The sequence below is a fragment of the Dermochelys coriacea genome, chromosome 4, assembly GCF_009764565.3.
Source record: "Dermochelys coriacea isolate rDerCor1 chromosome 4, rDerCor1.pri.v4, whole genome shotgun sequence".
In the NCBI taxonomy this organism is placed as follows: Eukaryota; Metazoa; Chordata; order Testudines; family Dermochelyidae; genus Dermochelys; species Dermochelys coriacea.
The window spans coordinates 129,749,427-129,771,872 of NC_050071.1; the positions used below are offsets into that span (position 1 = coordinate 129,749,427).

Consider the following 22,446-nt stretch of genomic DNA (forward strand, 5'->3'; position numbering starts at 1 on the left):
CTTCCATTTCAGAACAGATGGCTCAAAGAGGTGTGCTCCAGAGATTCCCCCCAGTAAGCTTTCACTACCAATGTTATCCTCATTCTTGGGAAATTTAAAACTAACCAAAACCAGGAAGGCTTTTGGGACAGGAAATTTCTCTCTTTAGGTTTATACGGAACCCAGCAGAAACCTAAATTGGGGCCTCTGGCTGCAACTGTAAGAGAAAGAATGCAAAAAAAACCCAAAACAAAAACAAAAACAAAAAACACCACCACTCCACACTCCTTTTGGAACACTATCTTTTTGGATTAGAAGGAGAGGACTTCTCTAATTCCCAATCTTCTATTCTGATCTCTTTTAAAAAAAAGAAAAAAAAAAAAAAGGGGGGACTGGCAATACTGATCTCATAAAGGAAACATTTGCTTGTATGACCATTTTGGGGGAGTCAACAATCCCTCTCACATTCTCCATGCTTGGAGAACTTGCTTTTAAGATGACTTGCATAAGAAGCATAAAAAGAGAGCACAATATATGTTATGAAGACCAGAATAGGTGAAGGAGGCCAAATGTCCTTTTACCCGTATTAAAAAAGGATGGGGGGATTTCTACATTAAATATCCATATAATTTCAAACTTGGAAAACTCTGTGGTGACTGAATTAAGTCTGTAACATCACAAGAAGCTAACCAGGAAAGCTGGGGAAATTCTTTAGTCAAACTTTGGTATAAACAGACAAACCAATTTAACTTCAATGCTTAACCGCTTGGAAGAAAGAGGTGTTGAATCTTCATAAGATATCCTATGACACTACCTATTCCATTCCAGTGTGAGACTTCATGATACATCTACCAAAGCCCTTCTGCCTCCACCAGAAATCTTCCTGCAAAACCAGGGAAGACAACATTTGACATTCCTGTTACTTATGAAAGTAAAGCACCAAGCAGGAATTTTTAAAAAAGCCACCACTCCTATGTCCTTCTTTATACATCATAAGTCAGTAACAGTTGGCAAACCCAAGCGTTAAAAGGCCCTTTGCAAGTTACCTTTTAAATATACAGTTGGACCAAAAAAAATAAAATAAAAAATAGAGAACCAAAAAACCACCTCCCATGACAAATCAAGCAGATGTCAGAATGTTATTTTGAAGGTTCACTTGCTGCAGTCTTCTTGCAAGGCTCTGCAATGTGTGCTGTTAACTTATTCAAGTCTCTAATGAGCATGCCTGTTCTCATAATGCTCATTTGATCTTCTAAAGTGCTGCTCCAAAGTATGGGGAGCAGAACCTATTCTCATTCTTCTGCTATATTTCTGAGATAGAAATACAACAGTGTTGATTTGTCTCAGATTGAAGAGGTAACATTCCCATAGAAAACAGGGATTTAGTATATTTGTGGGTCTTGGACTTACAATTTGTTCTTCTTAGGAGGGCAATAACCCAAAAGAGGCGGAGGCCGAGACGTTGCTGAACTATACCCTGACAGATTTTAAAACTGAACAGCTACAGCAAATAAAGTTTTTCTCACTATTTAGTATTTTCTACCAGCACCATCCCAATCTGTGAATTTAATACTGATGAGAAGTGTGTAATTGACAGTTCTGGAAAGTAAACACTATCCTGTCAAAATGCTTCAGCTTTGACCTGCAAGAACCTCCTCTAGGGTTTAGAGGGTAGCTCAGCTTCTATGCTCTTCCCATCCTTGGCCTGTCCCCCAAAATGGTCAACAAATGTGCCAGTTAATATAGTTTTAGTGGTGATGTGATGCAGATACCTCTCTGCTGGGAAGTGGAGCAACACAACCAACTCACTTAACTGCTGTTACCTTTTCTGTGGCTAAAAAACTTCAGTCTCCAGGACTGTCAGATAGAGAAGCCTCATCTACTGGTTTAGATAGATAAAACAAGTCTCAGATGGCATGTAGCACTTCTGTGTTAGCTATTCAAAAAAGAGCCTATTTTTTAATATACATATTTCTACTTTAAGAGATTTAGTGATACTAAATCATGGGACACGAAGTCAAATTTCATAAGCACAGTGAAGCAAGACACAATCACTTTCTGCTATTCGCTTTACAATATAGCTTTAAAGGCTCTCTCTAGTGCCATTAATATTTATTTCTGGACCACAAGAATAAAAGTGTGGGGTAACTTAACACAGTGACAGAGGTAATCTTCTGAAATGAGAAATGAAGATATAATAAACAGTAGAAATACCAGTTACCTTTCTTTTCAGAACACTGAGCTTTTCAACTACTCCATCAAGGAGACTAACAACTGAATCCACAGCAGGACAGCTACTCAATGTCTTCTCCAGCTCTGCAACAACCATAGTAACGTGGCTCGTCTCTCGATCAATATTTTTTTGTGCAGCACGAAACCGTTTGTTCAGTGTTTCATAAGGTACCTAAAATAAAAATTGTTAAGTATTTAGCATTCATGTACTTAAATAGACACCTCTGCTAGAGAATTTCTGTGAAATAGTGGGAAAGTTATTTGAGTCAAAATTGTTAAAAAAAAATTATATATATCAATTGATGTGCAGTGCCTCCCTTTTTGTGCCCAAGATGAGACACATTTGAGGGCCTATGTTTTCAGGAAGTGCTGAGCATCCACCCTCTGAAAACCAAACCCCTTTTAGCTGTCTCAGGATGCACACCCAAATTCATAGTGAGTTTGCATATCTTGGGCTTGATCTCCCTATGTTTAGTCCCCATCCATACAATGTTCCTTTCCCCCACCCTGTGTCTCTTTTTTTGGTATAGCATGTAAGCTTTTTGGAGCAAGGACTGTGTACGTAGAGCACTTAGCACAATGCCACTTCCCCCACTTTCAACTGGTATAGCCACTATACAAATTATAATGGAAGTCTATTGGATATTTTTCAATTAATGGATAAAAGTGAGGAGAGATCTGTTTGTGAACTATCTAAGCAGAAAAGAAGGTAAATGTCAAATAAAAGTTATTATTTCACTCAGTATAGAAATTAGCACATACCAAGAGTAAATGGTTAGATTAAATGTAATAATTAGATGGCTTTCCACATTGTATGGATGGGGACTAAACATAGGGAGATCAAGCCCAAGATATGCAAACTCACCATATTTAAAAAAAAAGTAAGCTACTGTTAATCTAAAACAACATTTCCTTCCCAAAGTTTCTCTACAATTTTCTGTGCACACTAAATTCTTGTTGTAGGGTTGGTATGGCACTTACTGGGGGATAGAGAGGTGCCTCACAACTCTGGGTACTACCTGCCCTTAGCATGAGGGAGTCTTGTGTGTGCCTCATGTAGATCAGCTTCCTGATTCCACCAGCCTGTGGCAACACAGGTCCCTCAGATCTCGCTGTCTCTGTGCAGTTAGTAATAGGCACACATCAATACAAGTCCCCCTGAGCATACATCGGGAAGGCCCACAGCACTCTCAGATCCTCTATTCTAGGGGTTCTCAAAATGTGGGTCGTGACCCCATTTTAATGGGGTCACCAAGGCTGGCGTTGGACCTGGGCCTAGCAAGTCTGAAGCCCAAGCCCCACCACCCAGGGCTAAGGTTACATGCCCCCCTTTGGGCTTCAGCTTTGCCCCCCGCCCGGGGCAGCGGGGCTCAGTCTTCGATCCCCCATCCTAGGGTAATAGTAATTTACATAGTAATTTTTGTTGTCAGAAGGGGATCATGATGCAATTAAGTTTGAGAACCGCTGCTCTATTCCCTAAGGAACAGTGCATAGATTCAATTGGGGATTACCACTCTGCTTAACGAACAAAACAAAAATATGTTTATTACCAAAGAACAGAAATTCAAGTGATAGAAAGTAAGACTGTCAGAAACAAATGGTTACATATAAAACAAAACAATAAAAAAAAAATATGTTTTCTAGAGTTTAAATTTAACTCATAAGACATTCTCATTTCCTACAGAACAACTTACCCTATTTCTCCCCCCCCCCCAGCATTTTCAGTCAGGATGACTAAGATCCCTTTTTCATGAGATCACATCGAGTGGCAGCTTTTCCTCACTAAACAATACCAGTGGATCTCTCTGCACCCCCAGATATATCAGACCAGACCTTTTGATCTTCACCTGAAAACAGGATTCCCCCTCCACCCGCTGTTTACCTGTTCCTGTTAATTTCCTTCTGAAGTCTCACATGCTCTTCATTCCCATTTGACTGAATACGCTAACAGACTTCTATTATGAGACACACAATACACAACGGTCCACCAGGGAGATAAATGTCTCCCACCTCTGGTCTGGAGAAGTTTGTTACAAGGCATATTACGTTTACCTTTGAGTTACCCGCCTTTAAACTACAAAGCCTAGAGAACATAATTTTCAATATATATATATTGAAGTTATATAAGGTCTCTAAGGAAGCCCTGTACGACACTGGTTATCCTATTCATTATATATACATACTATATATATATATATACACACACACACACACACACACACACACACACACACACACACCACGCCTTACATATTTTCCATACATACATTTTGCAATGAATAGGATAACCAGTGTCGTACAGGGCTTCCTTAGAGACCTTATATAACCCTTTTGGATGAACCCAGAGGATCCCTGTACTCTTATGTCCCCGCCAGTAGGCATCAAGAGGTTCTTGGGTCACAGTTCTCAATCCATTTTTAGAAGAAATGACCACTTTAATGCATATTTATAAACTTCATGCAGAGTCTTATGTGGACTTTGCAAATAAGGCTCTGATCCTGTAAATGCCTATGGGCACAAGTCTCAACTACTCCAATGGAAGTTTCACATGTGGAGCACTTCTAGTTTGGGTATTCTATGATTCAGGGTTGTGTGAGTTTGGACCAGGAGGAAAGTGTGCCAGATCTTGTGTCTGGCATTCTTTAGATAGCATCCAGAAGAAATCAAGTTCCTGGCACTAGTTTTACTTTCTGTAAAGTATTTTAATAATTAAATAAAAAGGCAAAATGAAGTCCAAGTAACAATTAGGCAGTGAAGGAGTTAACTACAGTTATGGTAGTAAGTTTGCAAAAAAAAAAAAAAAAAAAAAAAAAAAAGGAGTACTTGTGGCACCTTAGAGACTAACAAATTTATTAGAGCATAAGCTTTCGTGAGCTACAGCTCACTTCCACCAAATGCATCCGATGAAGTGAGCTGTAGCTCACGAAAGCTTATGCTCTAATAAATTTGTTAGTCTCTAAGGTGCCACAAGTACTCCTTTTCTTTTTGCGAATACAGACTAACACGGCTGCTACTCTGAAACCGGTAGTAAGTTTGACTCTTAATATTACAGAACAGTCACTGAGAAATTGCTGGAATGAGAAAAAGCAACAACTGCATATTGGACAACACAGCACTACTGAGAAGGCAGATGCTGTAATAAGCATTTAGAAGATTTGACGAGTGCCCTGAAATCCAGGGAAAATTAAAGAATCATTACAGTCTATGATGGTGTCACACTGGGCTGTAAACAGACTTACAGATGAAATAGTTGCACTTAAGTAGCTCCTGTTAAAGGTAGTCAAAATAGTGAACAGAGCAGTTGTTAGATCTTAGGAGTGGAGATGAGTTAAGAAATAAAATGTTAATGGAACAGGACAGTATGTTTTTATGCTGAAAACAAACGTAAAATACTTACACAAAACATAAAAATAGCAGTTTGTTAACAAGAGAATAATCAGTATAAAAGTAGGGGACATATTTTGCATCACAAAGCAGGCTTCAAGCTCATATAGAGAGTGGATCACTCCAATATAGGTAATGAAGGGCCAGTGAGGAAGTTTCCCTATACCACTCCAGCATAAATGGCACAAGTAAATCTAAAACAAATCACTATATTTTGTAGATTTTTTTTTTTTAAACACTTGAATCATAGAATATCGTGTTGGAAAGGACCTCAGGAGGTCATCTAGTTCAACCCCCTGCTCAAAGCAGGACCAATCCCCAACTAAAACATCCTAGCCAGGGCTTTATCAAGCATCACCTTAAAAACTTCTAAGGAGTCCCACCTCCCTAGGTAATGTATTCCAGTGTTTCACCACCCTCCTAGTGAAAAAGTTTTTCCTAATATCCAACGTAAACCTCCCCCACTGCAACTTGAGACCATTACTCCTTGTTCTGTCATCTGCTACCACTGAGAACAGTCTAGATCCATCCTCTTTGGAACCCCCTTTCAGGTAGCTGAAAGCAGCTATCAAATCCCCCCCTCATTCTTCTCTTCCGCAGACTAAACAATCCCAGTTCCCTCAGCCTCTCCTCATAAGTCACGTGTTCCAGTCCCCAGTCATTTTTGTTGTCCTCCGCTGGACTTTTTCCAATTTTTCCACATCCTTCTTATAGTGGGGGGCCCAAAACTGGACATAGTACTCCAGATGAGGCCTCACCAATGTCGAATAGACGGGAAGGATCACGTCCCTCGATCTGCTGGCAATGCCCCTATTTACACAGCCCAAAATGCCATTAGCCTTCTTGGCAACAATGACACACTGTTGACTCATATCCAGCTTCTCGTACACAGTAACCCGTCCTTTTCTGCAGAACTGCTACCTAGCCATTCAGTCCTTAGTCTGTAGTGGTGCATGAGATTCTTCCATCCTAAGCGCAGGACTCTGCACTTGTCCTTGTTGAACCTCATCAGATTTATTTTGGCCCAATCCTCTAATTTGTCTAGGGCCCTCTGTATCTTATCCCTACCCTCCAGCGTATCTACCTCTCTTTCCAGTTTAGTGTCATCTGCAAACTTGCTGAGGGTGCAATCCACACCATACTCCAAATCTATGAAGATATTGAACAAAACCGGCCCCAGGACCGACCCTTGGGGCACTCCACTTGATACCGGCTGCCAACTAGACATGGAGCCATTGATCACTACCCGTTGAGCCCGACAATCTAGCCAACTTTCTATCCACCTTCTCTTCCATTCATTCAGCCCATACTTCTTTAACTTACTGGCAAGAATACTGTGGGAGACCGTGTCAAAAGCTTTGCTAAAGTCAAGGAACAACACGTCCACTGCTTTCCCCTTATCCACAGAGGCAGTTATCTCGTCATAGAAGGCAATTAGATTAGTCAGGCATGACTTGCCCTTGGTGAATCCACGCTGACTGTTCCTGATCACTTTCCTCTCCTCTAAGTGCTTTAGAATTGATTCCTTGAGGACCTGCTCCATGATTTTTCCAGGAACTGAGGTGAGGCTGACTGGCCTGTAGTTCCCAGGATCCTCCTTCTTCCCTTTTTTAAAGATGGGCACTACATTAGCCTTTTTCCAGTCGTCCGGGACTTCCCCCGATCGCCATGAGTTTTCAAAGATAATGGCCAATGGCTCTGCAATCACATCTGCCAACTCCTTCGATGTGCATTAAAATTAATGTGTTTTTTATATTGTATAGTTCAGCTGCAGCTAAGGAGGGCACAGCATAACTTAGGGCACGGATTCTCAACCGTTTTCTTGCTGAGGCCCCCCTCAACATGCTATAAAAACTCCAGGGCCCAGAGGGGCGGGGCAGATTTGGGGCCGGGCAGGGATATAAGAGACAGACGACCCCTTGGGCATAGGCGTAGTTTGACTTCTATGGGGGGCGGGTCCCAGGGCTTGGGCCAGCTCCGCACAGCGGGGTCCAGGAAGGGAGCACCACCTCCACCCCCTGACTCACTTCAGCAGACCACCCAGCCAGTCTGGGTTGTGGAGGGACGCAACAAAAAAAATAAAATAGATATATAACTCAAAGAGGGGGACTCAGCTCAAAAAGTTTGAAAGGTGTCAGGGTGCAGGCAGGGGGTAGCTAGGGGCTGTGTACAGTGAGGAGTATAGCTCAGGGTGCAGGCAGGAGGTAGCTAGGGGCTATGCACAGGCAATGGGGATAGCTCAAGTTGCAGGGAGAAGGATAGCTAGGGGCTGTATGCTGGGCAGACTCACCCTGCAGTGGCTGCTCCCCAAGGCTCTGCCGGCCCTAGAGCTAGGTCCCCCTGACCTGGGTGACTGTTACCAGCTACATGAGCAGTCAAAGGGAGCCAGGAGCGGAGTAGCCGCCATCAGCAGCATACAGGGGAATGCCATAGCTGTCTGCTCCATGGCGCCACCAGCCAAATAAGCAGCTGCTCTGCACGGCCTGGCTCTGGCTTCCCATCTACATCCTGGCCACAGGGCTGAGCATCAGGGGGGCTGGAGGAAAGGAGGAGCTGTCCCTGGACTGCCACACTCTGGGTAAGGCACTGCAGTTTGGCAAGAAACACTCTTGTGCCCCCCAATTCTGTGTATGGGCTCAGGGCTTCTGCCCGCAGAGAGCTGGAGGTCCAGTCCCATGCGGCTCCCAGTCCCGCGCTGGGCTTCAGATGCGGAGAGGGAAGGCAGCTTCAGGCTTAGTGCACCAGGTTTCAGTAGTGGGGCCCCTCGCAGCCCCTCTTAAATGGCTCACGGACCCCTGGTTGAGAACTACTGACTTAGGGGACAGTGGAGGGGTGGTTGAAAAGGCTTGCTCTGTGCTGGGGGCAGGGAAGGTGTTGCCAGGTCCCAGAGCTTCCCAGGACACTGATTATGGTTTCAGCCCCTATGGCTGCTGGCAGCCGGGGGAAACTAACAATCCTCAGGGTGCAGGGTTGGATCTGGATTGGGAGAGTGCGTTAAGCATCCTTTGCAAGGATCCCTCCCCCAATTCTACTCTAAGTCATGGTGTGCACTCAGCAGCAGCTGATCTATACATACCACATAAAAAAAACTCATGTTATTTTTGAAAGTCCAAAACAATTCTGCACAACTGTTTTTGATTTACTTGCACCCTGTCTGTACAAAATGCTGTTTGGGAGCTTTTGTGCAGCACAATCTTTTAGAAGCAAGTACTATTGCCAAACCTAACCATTCAAAAATCATGACTGACCTCAACAGAAAAAAAACCCAAAACATCTTTCTAAAATAATAAATTGCAAGCTCTTTAGTTCCCTTCTGGTTTCTGAGCTAAGAAGAACAGGTCGGCCACATTTTTCAAACTTTTCTCTGCAAATATGAGGGCTGGAACTTTCATTTTAAAAAAAGCTGAGATTCTCACTTGACCCAAGGAATAATGCTTCAAGACGACATCAAAATGTGAATTTTGAGATAAAATAGTGAATCTGAATTTAAAAAAAAAAAAGAAAAACAACCACCACCATTTCTTTCGTAGCAATTTGTCCTGCTGATTGACTTTTACAAATCTGCATCTTATTTCTTTTTCATTTCAAGAATATATGGAAGGGTATGAAGTTCAGAAAAAATATGTTGCAGAACCTATTAATGGGGCATGCAAGGTTATTATTAATTATTATTATTATTATTAACTGTGCAAACACCCTACCACCAGTAACAATAAGGAGAAATTCTACTTCTCTCTCTCTCTCTCTCTCTCTCTCATCAGGTTGAGGTCAGCACCTCCACACTTTAGATATTCAGTCTAGTTGAGAAATAAGAACATAACTTTCAGTTGTAAATATATGAGCGTATTTGACAGTCCTTTAATTTTGAGAGCCATCCCTCACACACATTTGTACGAGTCCAATTTCAAAGCCCATTTTTCCTCTCTTTTTTGACTTTTTCCAAATATATCTATAGGCACCCAATTCACTGCTCTAGCATTTTCCCATAAATTAAAACACACACAAAATGAACATAAACAGAGACTGCTGGTAAATATATCCACCTCAGCCCATGCTCTCCCCAGAAGCCTTGGAGGAGGAAAAGAGATGGGCTTTACAACATGCCTTGGGAGATTAAAAATCAGAGCTCTAGCGAAGTATGACAGAGTGCTGGGAACCGACAGTTGAGCCAACACTCTGGTCACTGAAACACCAATTAATTCCCCCCAGGGTGGACCAGACAGGATTAGATTATAATGGCCTGGTGGAGGACTAACAAGCAAATTGGCTCAGGTATAAGGAAGCACAGGAAGGAAGTGCAGGGAAGAGAGAGGCAAGCTAGCAGAGTAAGAACCAGGAAGGTTCTCTAGGTAGAGATCTCCTCCATCTCCTCAGCAGAGAACAGAGGTGAAACTGAAAGCCTAAATAATTATAGTGTATGGATCTGTCAGGTGTGGGAAGAACAAATGTAAATAAATTGCACGGAGGTGTTTGACAACTGAAGGTATCTGAGGCTGCATAGAGAGAGCAGAGGACAAGAATGGGATGTCACCCTGCCACACCTAGTAAGGAAACCAAGTTCCACAATACAGCACACCCTCAAAAGAGAAGACCATGCCAGCAGCTTCCTTATTTATAATGAGGGGAAATCTAGCTCAGATGCTTCTACTGATCTGCACTCTGGCAGTATCCTATAGGAAGGATGATCTCAAGGTCTAACCACATGGACAGCACATTACAACAATCTATTCTGGAGATGACAAAGGCATGGATAATTGAGGTTAACCTTGCCAGAGAGAGAGTGGTCACAACCATCTTGCCAGGCCTAAATGGAACAAAGAGTGCTTGGCCACAGCTGCTACCCAAGCACCGAGCCTAGGCCCTACCACCATCCTCAAGCGGTGCGTCTATTTTACGAATGGCGCTCTTACACTCTGACAGGCATGCAGATATACACGTCAGCCAAATCTTCCAGCTTCTTCCCCCACTCCTCCTGTCTGGATTGAGTCACAGCCAGAAAACTTTTCATCCAAGCCTCAATTTCATCTAGGCACAGGGTGTAGTATTTCTCCAATCCATCAGGGAAATTAACACACTGTAAATAGATGTCCTAAACAGTTCTTAAAAAATACCCAAAAAACAAAAAAAAACCAGCCTTAAAGAAAAAAAATAAAATACCAAAGCACTGCCCCCCAACCCCTATTTGTGAAACTGTCCTGGAACACTTAAGAGCTTAAAAAAAGAGCTTCCACTCAGAAGTAGCGAGGAGAAAGTTTTTTGGTGTTGGTGGACTGGATGTGAATGGGAGAGTTGTGTCTGCAGCATTTAAACTTATTTTATTTAGGTTTAATAAGTACTGCATTTCTAGCCCTTTATTGTTGAAGGCATCATTCCAAATGTTAATTGATGTATTGTTATCTGTCTGAGACGGCAGTTAAAACAGTTTAGTGTCTCTGTTGTGGATCATAGCTTTCCCAGACAGCATAACAAAACTGACGTCATGTAATTGTGTCCATTTCTCTCAAAACAACCCTTAGAGAAAGCTAGGAGCTGCAGTAGAGACATGCCCCCACCCTCTCTCAAACACACAAAACGGATATGAAAACACATTTATACTAGTCCTCCAGTACAGCAGTTCCCAAACTGATCCTGTGGAGTATAAGTAGTCTGGGGTAAGCAGGCTGATCATACAAGACGGTGCTGGCTCTTCTTTTCCTACCGCTCATTAGCTTCTACATCTGTAGAATCCCATTGTAGAAGAGAGGCTGGAGAATTGTAAACACAACTGGAAATAAAGAGTCAGCCTAACTTACTCTACTCGGTAAGAGAAGAGGAAATAGTCAGTGGGATGGGAGCTGCAGAGAAGAATGTCCAGGGAAGCACATGAAGAAGGAGAGGAACAAAACGGGACCAGAAAGCAAAGCAGCATTTTTTTTTTTGAGGGGTGGAGAAGACAAACAACAAACAGGGGAGGACAAGACATGGCAATTAAATAAGACTAATGCCTCGCTTAATGTTGTAGTTATGTTCCTGAAAAAAAAACTACTTTAAGTGAAACAATGTTAAGCAAATCCAATTTCCCCATAAGAATTAGTGTAAATATGGGGGGTTAGGTTCCAGGGAAACCATTTTTGCTAGACAAAATACATCTCGTATATACACACATACACACACAGTACAAGTTTTAAACAAACAATTTAATACTCTACACAGCAATGATGATTGTGAAGCTTGGTTGAGGTGGTGGAGTCAGAGGGTGGAATATTTCCCAGGGAATCCCTTACTGTTAAAATGATGAACTAGCACTCAGCTGAGCCCTCAAGGGTTATTAATGTAGCCTAACACTCTACAAGGTAGCACGAATGGAGGGACGGGAGACAGCATGGCAGAGAGAGAGAGATGGAGATGCATATTGCCTCTTTAAGTATGTTGACCCCACTCTACGTACACCGCCTTTTTAAGTAGATCAGCAAGCTGAGACACCAGCTGCTGCAAGCAAGCTCCTTCCATCCTGAGCCGTCGTGTCCCACCCCACTCTGTGGAGATGAGGTACAGGAGCGGGAGGCAGGAGTGGGGGGAGGCAGACACCCTGACATTAGCACCCCTCTTCTCCCCCTCCCGACCCTGCACAGCAAGCAGGAGGCTCCCAGGAGCAGCTCCAAGGCAGAGGGCAGGAGCAGCACATGGCAGTGGGTGAAGGGACAGCTGACCTGCGTGGCAATCGATTGCCTGCTGGGCAGCTGCCACACAGGGAACTTAAGGGAGCTGATGGTGGGCTGCTGGTCCACCTTGGTTCCAACCCCCCACCAGCTAGTTCTAACAGGCTGCTATTTCTGCAATCAGTGGACAAAGTAGGCGGCAGCCAAAAAACCTTATAAGGGAGCATTGCGCAACTTTAAACGAGCATGTTTCCTAATTGATCAGCAACGTCACAACGAAAAAACGTTAACCAGGACAACTTCATGTCTGTATAAGATGGATATCTAAAAATTCAGAAATGTTTACTTTTCCACATACATAAAAAGGGAGGGAGAGTGCTCCATGCAATCACAAATCCAAGTACATGGAACAATCTCTCTGTTATGAGTCCTTAATTAGAACTTTTCAACTCTATCAAGTGTGTGCGCGCATGTTTTAAGTAATCTCTAGTTTTGGCCTAAAAATTTATTTATTTTTATTTTATTTTATATTTATTATCAAGACATGTAGTTGAAGCAACCACTCTTCACTTACAGTTGTAGTTTTGTAAGAGATATCTGAACTTTCCCCATCCTTGTTAGTAAAGCTGTTTGGCATGAGTTACTGACTCTGCAACTTCTAGCATGGCAATGTCAAAAACCACAACAAAGTCTCAGGAGATTTTTTTTTCTTCTTTAAACAAAAAAAGTACCAGAATGAGTTCATACATGTGCAGTATCCAGCTTCTTGCCTTATGTTTTTATATCTAGGGCAAGTCTGATGTGAACACAATACCTTTAATCATGGTTAGCATCACTTTTGCTGATGTCCCCATGTGCTCTTTCTTTAAAATTAATAGAGTTACTAATAAAAAACAGAACAAGATTCTAGATATGAAAGTCCAAATGCTAACTAATATAAAAGTACCTGTGTACAGACAAGTGCATGTAAGTAAGACATACACATGGGTAAGTTTATGGGGCAGTTGCTTAACACAGTATTAGAAAGAGAGAAGGATCCGGGGAGAAAACAGGAAAAATAGGTTAAAATACTTAGATATTAGATTTACTCAAGAGAGCAGTGTCTGAAGAAACATCTTAACATACTTAAGGAACTAGCCAACACAATCTCGGAACCAGCAGTGATCATCTTTGAGAACTCATGAAGGATGGGTGGGATTTTAGAAGACTCGAGAAGAGCAAAAATAGTACCCATCTTCAAAAGAAGGGATAAAGAAAGACATTGAGAATTAAACCAATTATCTTAACTTAAATAATCAAAGATACTGGAACAAATTATTAAACATTCAATTTGTATGCACCGAGCGGATAATAGGGTGAAAAGTTACAGCTAACATGGATTTGTCAAGAACAAGTCATGCCAAACCAAACCAACATCCTTCTTTGAGAAGGTTACTGGCTTAGCAGAAAGGGGAAAATTTATAGACATGATGTATCTGGACGTAACTAAGGCTTTTGACAGTGTCCTACATGACATTCTCACAAGTGAACTACAGAAATACGGTCTAGATGAAATATTAGATGGATGCAAAACTGATTTAAAGATCATACTCAAAGTGTAATTATCAATATTTGCTGTCAAACTGGGTGAGTATATGTAGTGGGGTCCACAAGAGTCTGTCTCGGCTCTGTACTAGCCAATATTTTCCTTAATAACCTGAATAAAAAGGAGGAGAGAGTTTGTTTGTAAAAACTTGCAGATGACACCAATCTGGGTGGAGTTGCAAGCACTTTGATGGACAAGATTAGAATTCAAAAGTGATCTTGATAATTTGGAAAACTGGTCTGAAATCATCATCAAGATGAAGTGCACAGTGCTACAATTAGCAAGGGGGAAAAAATCTAATGCACAATGCACAAAACGGGGAATAACTGGCTAGATAGCAGTACTGCAGAAGAGGATCTAGGGAGATTATAATGGATGACGAATTGAATATGAGTTAACAGTGTGATGTTCTGCAAATCCACCACGGGCAGGAAAAGAAGCAATCAGCTTAGTTTGCAGCAAGGGAGATTCAGATTAGAAATTAGTTTTTTCCTAACAATAAAGAATAGTTAAGCATTTGAACAGGCTGCCTAAGAAGGTTATGGAATCCCCATCTTGGTGATCTTTAAGAACAGGTTACACTAACGCCTGTCAGGGATGATCTAGGACTCCATGTATACTTACTCGTGCCTCTGCACAGGGATGATGGCCTAGATTGCCTCTTTTGGTCCCTTCCAGCCCTACATGTCTATGATTCCATGACTGTTGGACAAAATGTAGAGAGAAACAAAAATTGGACTGGTAGGTTTCAGTTTCACATGCTCCCTTACTAAATGTGGGTCAGAGCAGATTAGCCCGACCAGCTTATCCAGTGATTAAAGAATTAGCATAAAAAGGATCCTGGATACATTTTAATTTCTTTGAGCCAGGCATCATGCCTTCTTGTGCTTCGTAACAAAAAAGTTCTTGATCCCAGTTTGGGCCTTTGAGTGTTAGTGCAGTACAAACACTATTTTTATTAGAAGTAGTATTAAAGTTAAGAGAATCCACAAACTGTGACCACTGCAGTCACTTGATCACAAACCAGTCTAGTGGTGAACAGAAAGGGGATTTAAAAACAAAACAAAACAAAACAAAAAAAGAAAGAAAGAGAGACCTAAAATATTGCATCTAAGGCCCTGTTTTGACAGGAAAAAACAAAGGTTTCTTTCAATCATGTATTCTTAACACAAATTAAAAGCACTGTAAACACACAGGCTAACGTGCCTGAAGCTGTGTTAGCTGGCCATGTTTTGGCCTATGCTTCTGTGTTAGCCTGCATCTTTACAGGCTTTTCACTCAAGATAAGCTAAATTCAACCAAAAACAAACACAAAAAAAACAAAACAAACGAGCCACATACACGGTCACATCCTTTTTGATCTATTAAGACAGGAGTTGAATTTTCTTGGGTAACTAAGAGAAAAACAAAGTCAAACGGTGGCAGTAATGAGACAGTTCCCAACAGCAGAAATGTGAAAGAGTGAACTAGGACTGTTGTACGCAAAAGGAAAGGTACAGTAACAGGGAAGCAGAGGCAGAATGCAAAGCCGCCTAAATACTTTAATTGTAAACAAGGGGAAAAAAATGTCCCTAAATCAAAATGGAGGTCAACCCAGGACATACTTCTGAGCAGCAAGCTCTTTTTTTTTTTTTTTTTTTTTTTTAATACCAAATAAGGTCCACACACTTGGACAAGATATGTAAAATAGACAAGGAGTGCAGTACTATAATTCTTCAGATAGAATAACTTATTCTGCACATGAGACTAGATTACTTTCTGGACCAGCAATAGGTAAAGCATTTTTGTGTAGGAGTAATGCAATAAACTTATCACTTGTATTCTGTAGCTCCTCATCTGTCGATCTCAGCATATTTCACGGAGTTGAGCTAGCATTATCTCTATTTTACATATGTGTTAGAAAAGTAATTTACATTGCCACTAATTTGAAGAACCATTAACAGATCCCAATTCTTCCGATTCCAAGCCCTATTATCAGCCCACTAAACCATGACCCACTATTTTCCTCTGCAGCAGTAATAATTTTTCCTGGAGTTGCTGGCCTACCTTTAGCCAAAGGCTAATAAATAAATAAAATAGATAAGAGACCTGGGGGGGGAGGGGGTCCAGTGGCTGGGTTTAAATTTTTATTTCTTACAAGTGTTCACATCAAGAATTAAGAGTCAAAGTTCAAAGGCGGACTAAGTTTTTCTGTGCAGTAATGTTAATTTTCTAAGTCTGTGTGGTAGGTGTGAGATTTTCCAAAAATTATGACTCTTAGCAAAATTTAGGAATATTAGATTTGCATTTTTCAGTGGAGGGAAAAAATGTGCAAAACATGAACTTCCCTCAATTACAAACATATCAGTTTCATAACATTAGAAAGATAATACTATTTCACTTTAATACCATTTGTATTCAAGGGTTTTTAGCTGCTCTAAACCGGACAGTGAAAGATATCTATATAGAAAAAAAATAAAAATCACCATTCAATGCTGCTCAGAATTTTGCCTGCTATTTCAACACTTCAAGAGAATGAACGGATATTGTCTAGGATAACAAATTGACACAGTTCAACTAACATACACACTTGTACAAAAGAAGCAAATCCAATATAGATTTTTTTTGGGGGGGGGGGGGGGGGGGATTAAGCTTTTCCATAGGCACAATTATACAAGAAAATTTAATTAATCTCCTTTAGTCACCTGTGTAGTTCCAAACAAGTTTCTCATTTACAAAATTCAGCCAACATTTTGCTAGATCATTTTGCCGTTGTACAATGATCTTTTGCATCTTTATGTAAGCCAACTGACATCCATCTTAGGGTTTGTGTAGTGGCATACATTAGAAATGTGGTGAAAACGGTCACTCCCACCACAGTTTTTTGTAGCTACCATCTTTGACTCCCCTTCCAAAAGCAAAATTCCACTAGACACTTTTTAAAGCTTTGTCCTTCTTTTAAGCAAAGTATTTGAACACAAAAGTAATGTCAAAGATAACTCACTGTCAAGAGTCAACTAGAACGCCTGGCTCTAACTCAGTCTTCCTGTGTGACCTTAAGCAAGTCACAGGGCTGGAAGGAACCTCAAGAGGTCATCAAGTCCAGTCCCTTGCACTGAGGCAAGACCAAACATATTTACACCATCCTGGACAGGTGTTTGTCTAAACTGTTCTCAAAAACCTGCAATGAAGAGGATTCCACAACCTCCCCTGGCAGCCCATTCCTGTCCTTAGCTACCCTTACAGTAGGAAAGGGTTTTCCTAATATTTAAACCTAAAATCTCCCTTGCAGCAGGTTAAGCTGATCAGTTGTTTTCCTTGTCCACTGAAGATAGGATAAGAAGTGATCAGCCCTTAACACGTTTGAAGACTGATGGGTGACCTGATAACAGTCCTCTTTTCTCAAGATTAAACACGCCCACTTTTTAAAATAAACCAACAAACAAACAAAAAAACACTTTCCTGATGGATAAAGTTTCCTAAACATTTTATCAACGTTGTTGCTCTCCTCTGGACTCTCTGTGATTTGTCCACATCTTTCCTAAAGCATAGTGCCCAGAATTGGACACAATATTCCAATTGAGGCCTCAATAGTGCTGAACAGAAGACGACAATTACCTCTTGGGTCTTACACCTGGGAACAGCCGCCTTTTTGGCAACTGCTTCACATTGTTAACTCATATTCAATTTGTGAACCACTATAACCTCCAGATCCTTTTCTGCAGTACTACTGCCTAGCCAGTTAATCCCATTTTGTAGCTGTGCATTGGATTTCTCCTTCCTAAGTATAGTATTTTACACTCGTCTTATTGAATTTCATCTTGTTGATTTCAGACCAATTCTCCAACTTGTCACACTTGTTTAAAATTCTAATCCTGTCTTTCAAAGTGCTCACAACCACTTGCTCTTGATGTTATCCATAATTTTAAAAAGTCTCTCTCTCAATTCCATTATCCAAGTCATTAATGAAAACATTGAATAATACTGGGCCCAGGACTGACCCCTGCAGGATCCTACTACTTAGGCCCTCCTAATTTGACAGCAAATCATTGATACTCTGAGTATGGTCTTTCATCCAATTCTGTGCACCCACCTTACAGTAGTTTCAGCTAGATAATATTTCCCTAGTTTGCTCATGAGAATGTCACATGGGACTGTCAAAAACCTTACTCAAAAAAATTAAAATATATCACATCTACTGCTTTCCTATTAGCCACTAGACAAATGCCCCATGTCAAAGAAGGATAGTAGGTTGGTTTGGTATGATTTTTTTTGACAAATCCATGTTAGCTATAGCATATCACCCTATTATCCGACCTAGGCGCTTATAAATTATTTATTTAATAATTTGATCCAGTATCTTTCCAGGTGTCAAGATAGGACTGACTGGTCTTCCTAGGGTCCTCTTCGTTCTCCTTTTTAAAGATAGGTACTATGTTTGCCCTTCTCCAGTCCTTAGGGACCTCACCAATCCCCCAAGAGTTCTTAAAGAGAATTGCTAGCTGTTCAGAGATTGCATCCTTAAAAATTCTAGGATGAATTTCATCAGGCCCTGCAGCAACTTGAATACACATAAGTTATCTAAATATTTTTAACCATTTTTCCCCCTATTCTGGCTTATGCTCTTTCCCCCTTGTTAATATTTATTATGCTAATCGGTGGATCACAATTAACCTTTTTAGTGAAGACAAACAAAACAAGCAAACACGTCAGACTTCTTGGTGTCATCCATTATTAGCTCTCTTTCCCTGCTAGGGAGGTAGACCTAGACTTTTCTTTGTCTTTCTCTTGATCTTAATATATGTTCTTAGTATATATATTCTTATTGCCTTTAATTTCCTTGCCAGATGTAACTCATTTGGTGCATTATCCATTCAGATTTTCTCCCTACATGCTTGAACTGATTATTTATACTCGTCCTTAGCAATTTGTCCATGCTTCCACTTTTTATGATTTGTAGTGGGCAGGAGGTTCTTAAACAGCTCCTGATACAGCAATATTGGCCTCTTACAGTTCTTCTTATTTTTCCTTCAACCAGAATAATTTGCTGTTTTGCATAGACAACATTAAAGGCATAACTGCCAGCTCTCCACAACTTTTTTTCCCCCCTTTAGATTTTCTTCCAAAGGGGACCTTACCTACCAGTTTCTGAGTAGCAGCCGTGTTAGTCTGTATTCGCAAAAAGAAAAGGAGTACTTGTGGCACCTTAGAGACTAACAAATTTATTTGAGCATAAGCTTTCGTGAGCTACAGCTCACTTCATCGGATGCATTGGTGGAAAAAACAGAGGAGAGATTTATATACACACACACAGAGAACATGAAACAATGGGTTTATCATACACACTGTAAAACAGATGGACATCATACCGAAAGGACTGAAGGTAAAAAATCCATTACAATCTACATACCACACAAACTATGCTGACAGCTTATGCCACACACTCTCAAAGAAACTGCAGAACCACCTGATCAACATCCTCTACAGCAAACAGGGAAAGATTAAGAATGAGCTCTCAAAACTGGATACTCTCATAAAGAACCAACCTTCCACATAAACTTCCTCGTGGCTGGACTTTACAAAAACTAGACAAGCCATTCACAAAACACACTTTGCTTCTCTACAAAAGAAAAAGGACACTAAGCTATCTAAACTACTATATGCCACAAGGGGCCACAACAGTGGTTCCCGTAACCCACCCAGCAATATTGTTAATCTATCCAACTATACTCTTAGCCCAGCAGAAGAATCTGTCCTATCTCGGGGCCTCTCCTTTTGCCCCTCCACCCCCACGAACATGATTCAGTTCTGTGGTGACCTAGAATCCTATTTTCGACGTCTCAGACTCAAGGAATATTTCCAACACACCTCTGAGCAACATATTAACCCACAGAGACCTTCCTGCCAACATTACAAAAAGAAGGATTCTGGGTGGACTCCTCCTGAAGGTCGAAACAGCAGACTGGACTTCTACATAGAATGCTTCCGCCAACGTGCACGAGCTGAAATTGTGGAAAAGCAGCATCGCTTACCCCATAACCTCAGCCATGCAGAACACAGTGCCATCCACAGCCTCAGAAACAACTCTGACATCATAATCAAAAAGGCTGACAAAGGAGGTGCTGTCGTCATCATGAATAGGTCGGAGTATGAACAAGAGGCTACTAGGCAGCTCTCCAACACCACTTTCTACAAGCCATTACCCTCTGATCCCACTGAGAGTTACCAAAAGAAACTACAGCATTTGCTCAAGAAACTCCCTGAAAAAGCACAACAACAAATCCGCACAGACACACCCCTGGAACCCCAAACTGGGGTATTCTATCTGCTATGCAAGATCCATAAACCTGGAAATTCTGGACGCCCCATCATCTCAGGCATTGGCACCCTGACAGCAGGATTGTCTGGCTATGTAGACTCCCTCCTCAGGCCCTTCGTTACCAGCACTCCCAGCTATCTTCGAGACACCACTGACTTCCTGAGGAAACTACAGTCCATTGGTGATCTTCCTAAAAACACCATCCTAGCCACTATGGATGTAGAAGCCCTCTACACCAACATTCCACACAAAGATGGACTACAAGCCGTCGGGAACACTATCCCTGATAATGTCACGGCTAACCTGGTGGCTGAACTTTGTGACTTTGTCCTCACCCATAACTATTTCACATTTGGGGACAATGTATACCTTCAAATCAGTGGCACTGCGATGGGTACCCGCATGGCCCCACAGTAGGCCAACATTTTTATGGCTGACTTAGAACAACGCTTCCTCAGCTCTCGTCCCCGAATGCCCCTACTCTACTTGCGCTACATTGATGACATCTTCATCATCTGGACCCATGGAAAAGAAGCTCTTGAGGAATTCCACCATGATTTCAACAATTTCCATCCCACCATCAACCTCAGCCTGGACCAGTCCACACAAGAGATCCACTTCCTGGACACTACGGTGCTAATAAGCGATGGTCACATAAACACCACCCTATATATCGGAAACCTACTGACCGCTATTCCTACCTACATGCCTCTAGCTTTCATCCAGATCATACCACTCGATCCATTGTCTACAGCCAAGCGCTACGATATAACCGCATTTGCTCCAACCCCTCAGACAGAGACAAACACCTACAAGATCTCTATCATGCATTCCTACAACTACAATACCCACCTGCTGAAGTGAAGAAACAGATTGACAGAGCCAGAAGAGTACCCAGAAGTCACCTACTACAGGACAGGCCCAACAAACAAAACAACAGAACTCCACTAGCCATCACCTTCAGCCCCCAACTAAAACCTCTCCAACGCATCATCAAGGATCTACAACCTATCCTGAAGGACGACCCATCACTCTCACAGATCTTGGGAGACAGACCAGTCCTTGCATACAGACAGCCCCCCAATCTGAAGCAAATACTCACCAGCAACCACACACCACACAACAGAACCACTAACCCAGGAACCTATCCTTGCAACAAAGCCCGTTGCCAACTCTGTCCACATATCTATTCAGGGGATACATCATAGGGCCTAATCACATCAGCCACACTATCAGAGGCTCGTTCACCTGCGCATCTACCAATGTGATATATGCCATCATGTGCCAGCAATGCCCCTCTGCCATGTACATTGGCCAAACTGGACAGTCTCTACGTAAAAGAATGAATGGACACAAATCAGACGTCAAGAATCATAACATTCAAAAACCAGTTGGAGAACACTTCAATCTCTCTGGTCACTCGATCACAGACCTAAGAGTGGCTATCCTTCAACAAAAAAGCTTCAAAAACAGACTCCAACGAGAGACTGCTGAATTGGAATTAATTTGCAAACTGGATACAATTAACTTAGGCTTGAATAGAGACTGGGAATGGATGAGTCATTACACAAAGTAAAACTATTTCCCCATGGTATTTCTCCCTCCCACCCCACCCCCCACTGTTCCTCTGATATTCTTGTTAACTGCTGGAATTAGCCTACCTTGCTTGTCAACATGAAAGGTTTTCCTTCTTTCCCCCCCCCCCCCCCCCCCCCCCCCCGCTGCTGGTGATGGCTTATCTTAAGTGATCACTCTCCTTACAGTGTATGATAAACCCATTGTTTCACGTTCTCTGTGTGTGTGTGTATAAATCTCTCCTCTGCTTTTTCCACCAAATGCATCCGATGAAGTGAGCTGTAGCTCACGAAAGCTTATGCTCTAATAAATGTGTTAGTCTCTTTCTTTTTACCAGTTTCTGTGTTTGTTAAAGTCTGCTTTTTTCAGGTCCATTCTCCTTATTCTGCTACTTTCACTTCTTTTCCACAGAATCACAAAATCTGTCATTTCATGATCACTTTCTCCCAAATTACCTTCAGTCTTCAGATGTACAAAAAGCTACTCCCTGTTGGTCAGAATCAAGGCTAAAATGGCTGTCTCTGTTACTTCCTCCACTTTCTGAGGAAAAAAAGAGTGGTCCACAGTACATTCCAAGACCATATTGGAGATTTTGTGTTTTGCTGTATAAATTTTCTAGTAGATGTCTGAGTATTTAAAGTCCCCCTACCACCCCCATTACCACCAGGTCTTGTCTTGTGTTTTGGATATTCCGGTTATTTGTTCCAGAAATGCCTCCTCCTCCTGATTTGGTGGTCTAGAGGACACATTTACCA

The 22,446-nt window shown here is 41.7% G+C and overlaps 1 protein-coding gene across 7 annotated transcripts in view; it reads right to left on the reverse strand.

Annotated features, from left to right (window-relative positions):
- Positions 1 to 22,446, reverse strand: part of MAEA (macrophage erythroblast attacher, E3 ubiquitin ligase) — a 133,923-nt gene that overhangs the window by 103,098 nt on the left and 8,379 nt on the right. For 6 of the 7 annotated variants that reach the window (XM_038400039.2, XM_038400037.2, XM_038400040.2 and 3 more), the window contains exon 2: positions 2,201 to 2,383. In XM_038400039.2, coding sequence (XP_038255967.1) covers positions 2,201 to 2,383 — 183 coding nt within the window. Of the gene's footprint in view, positions 1 to 2,200; positions 2,387 to 22,446 lie in introns of all 7 variants that reach the window. The other variant, XM_043512674.1, reaches the window with a different exon arrangement.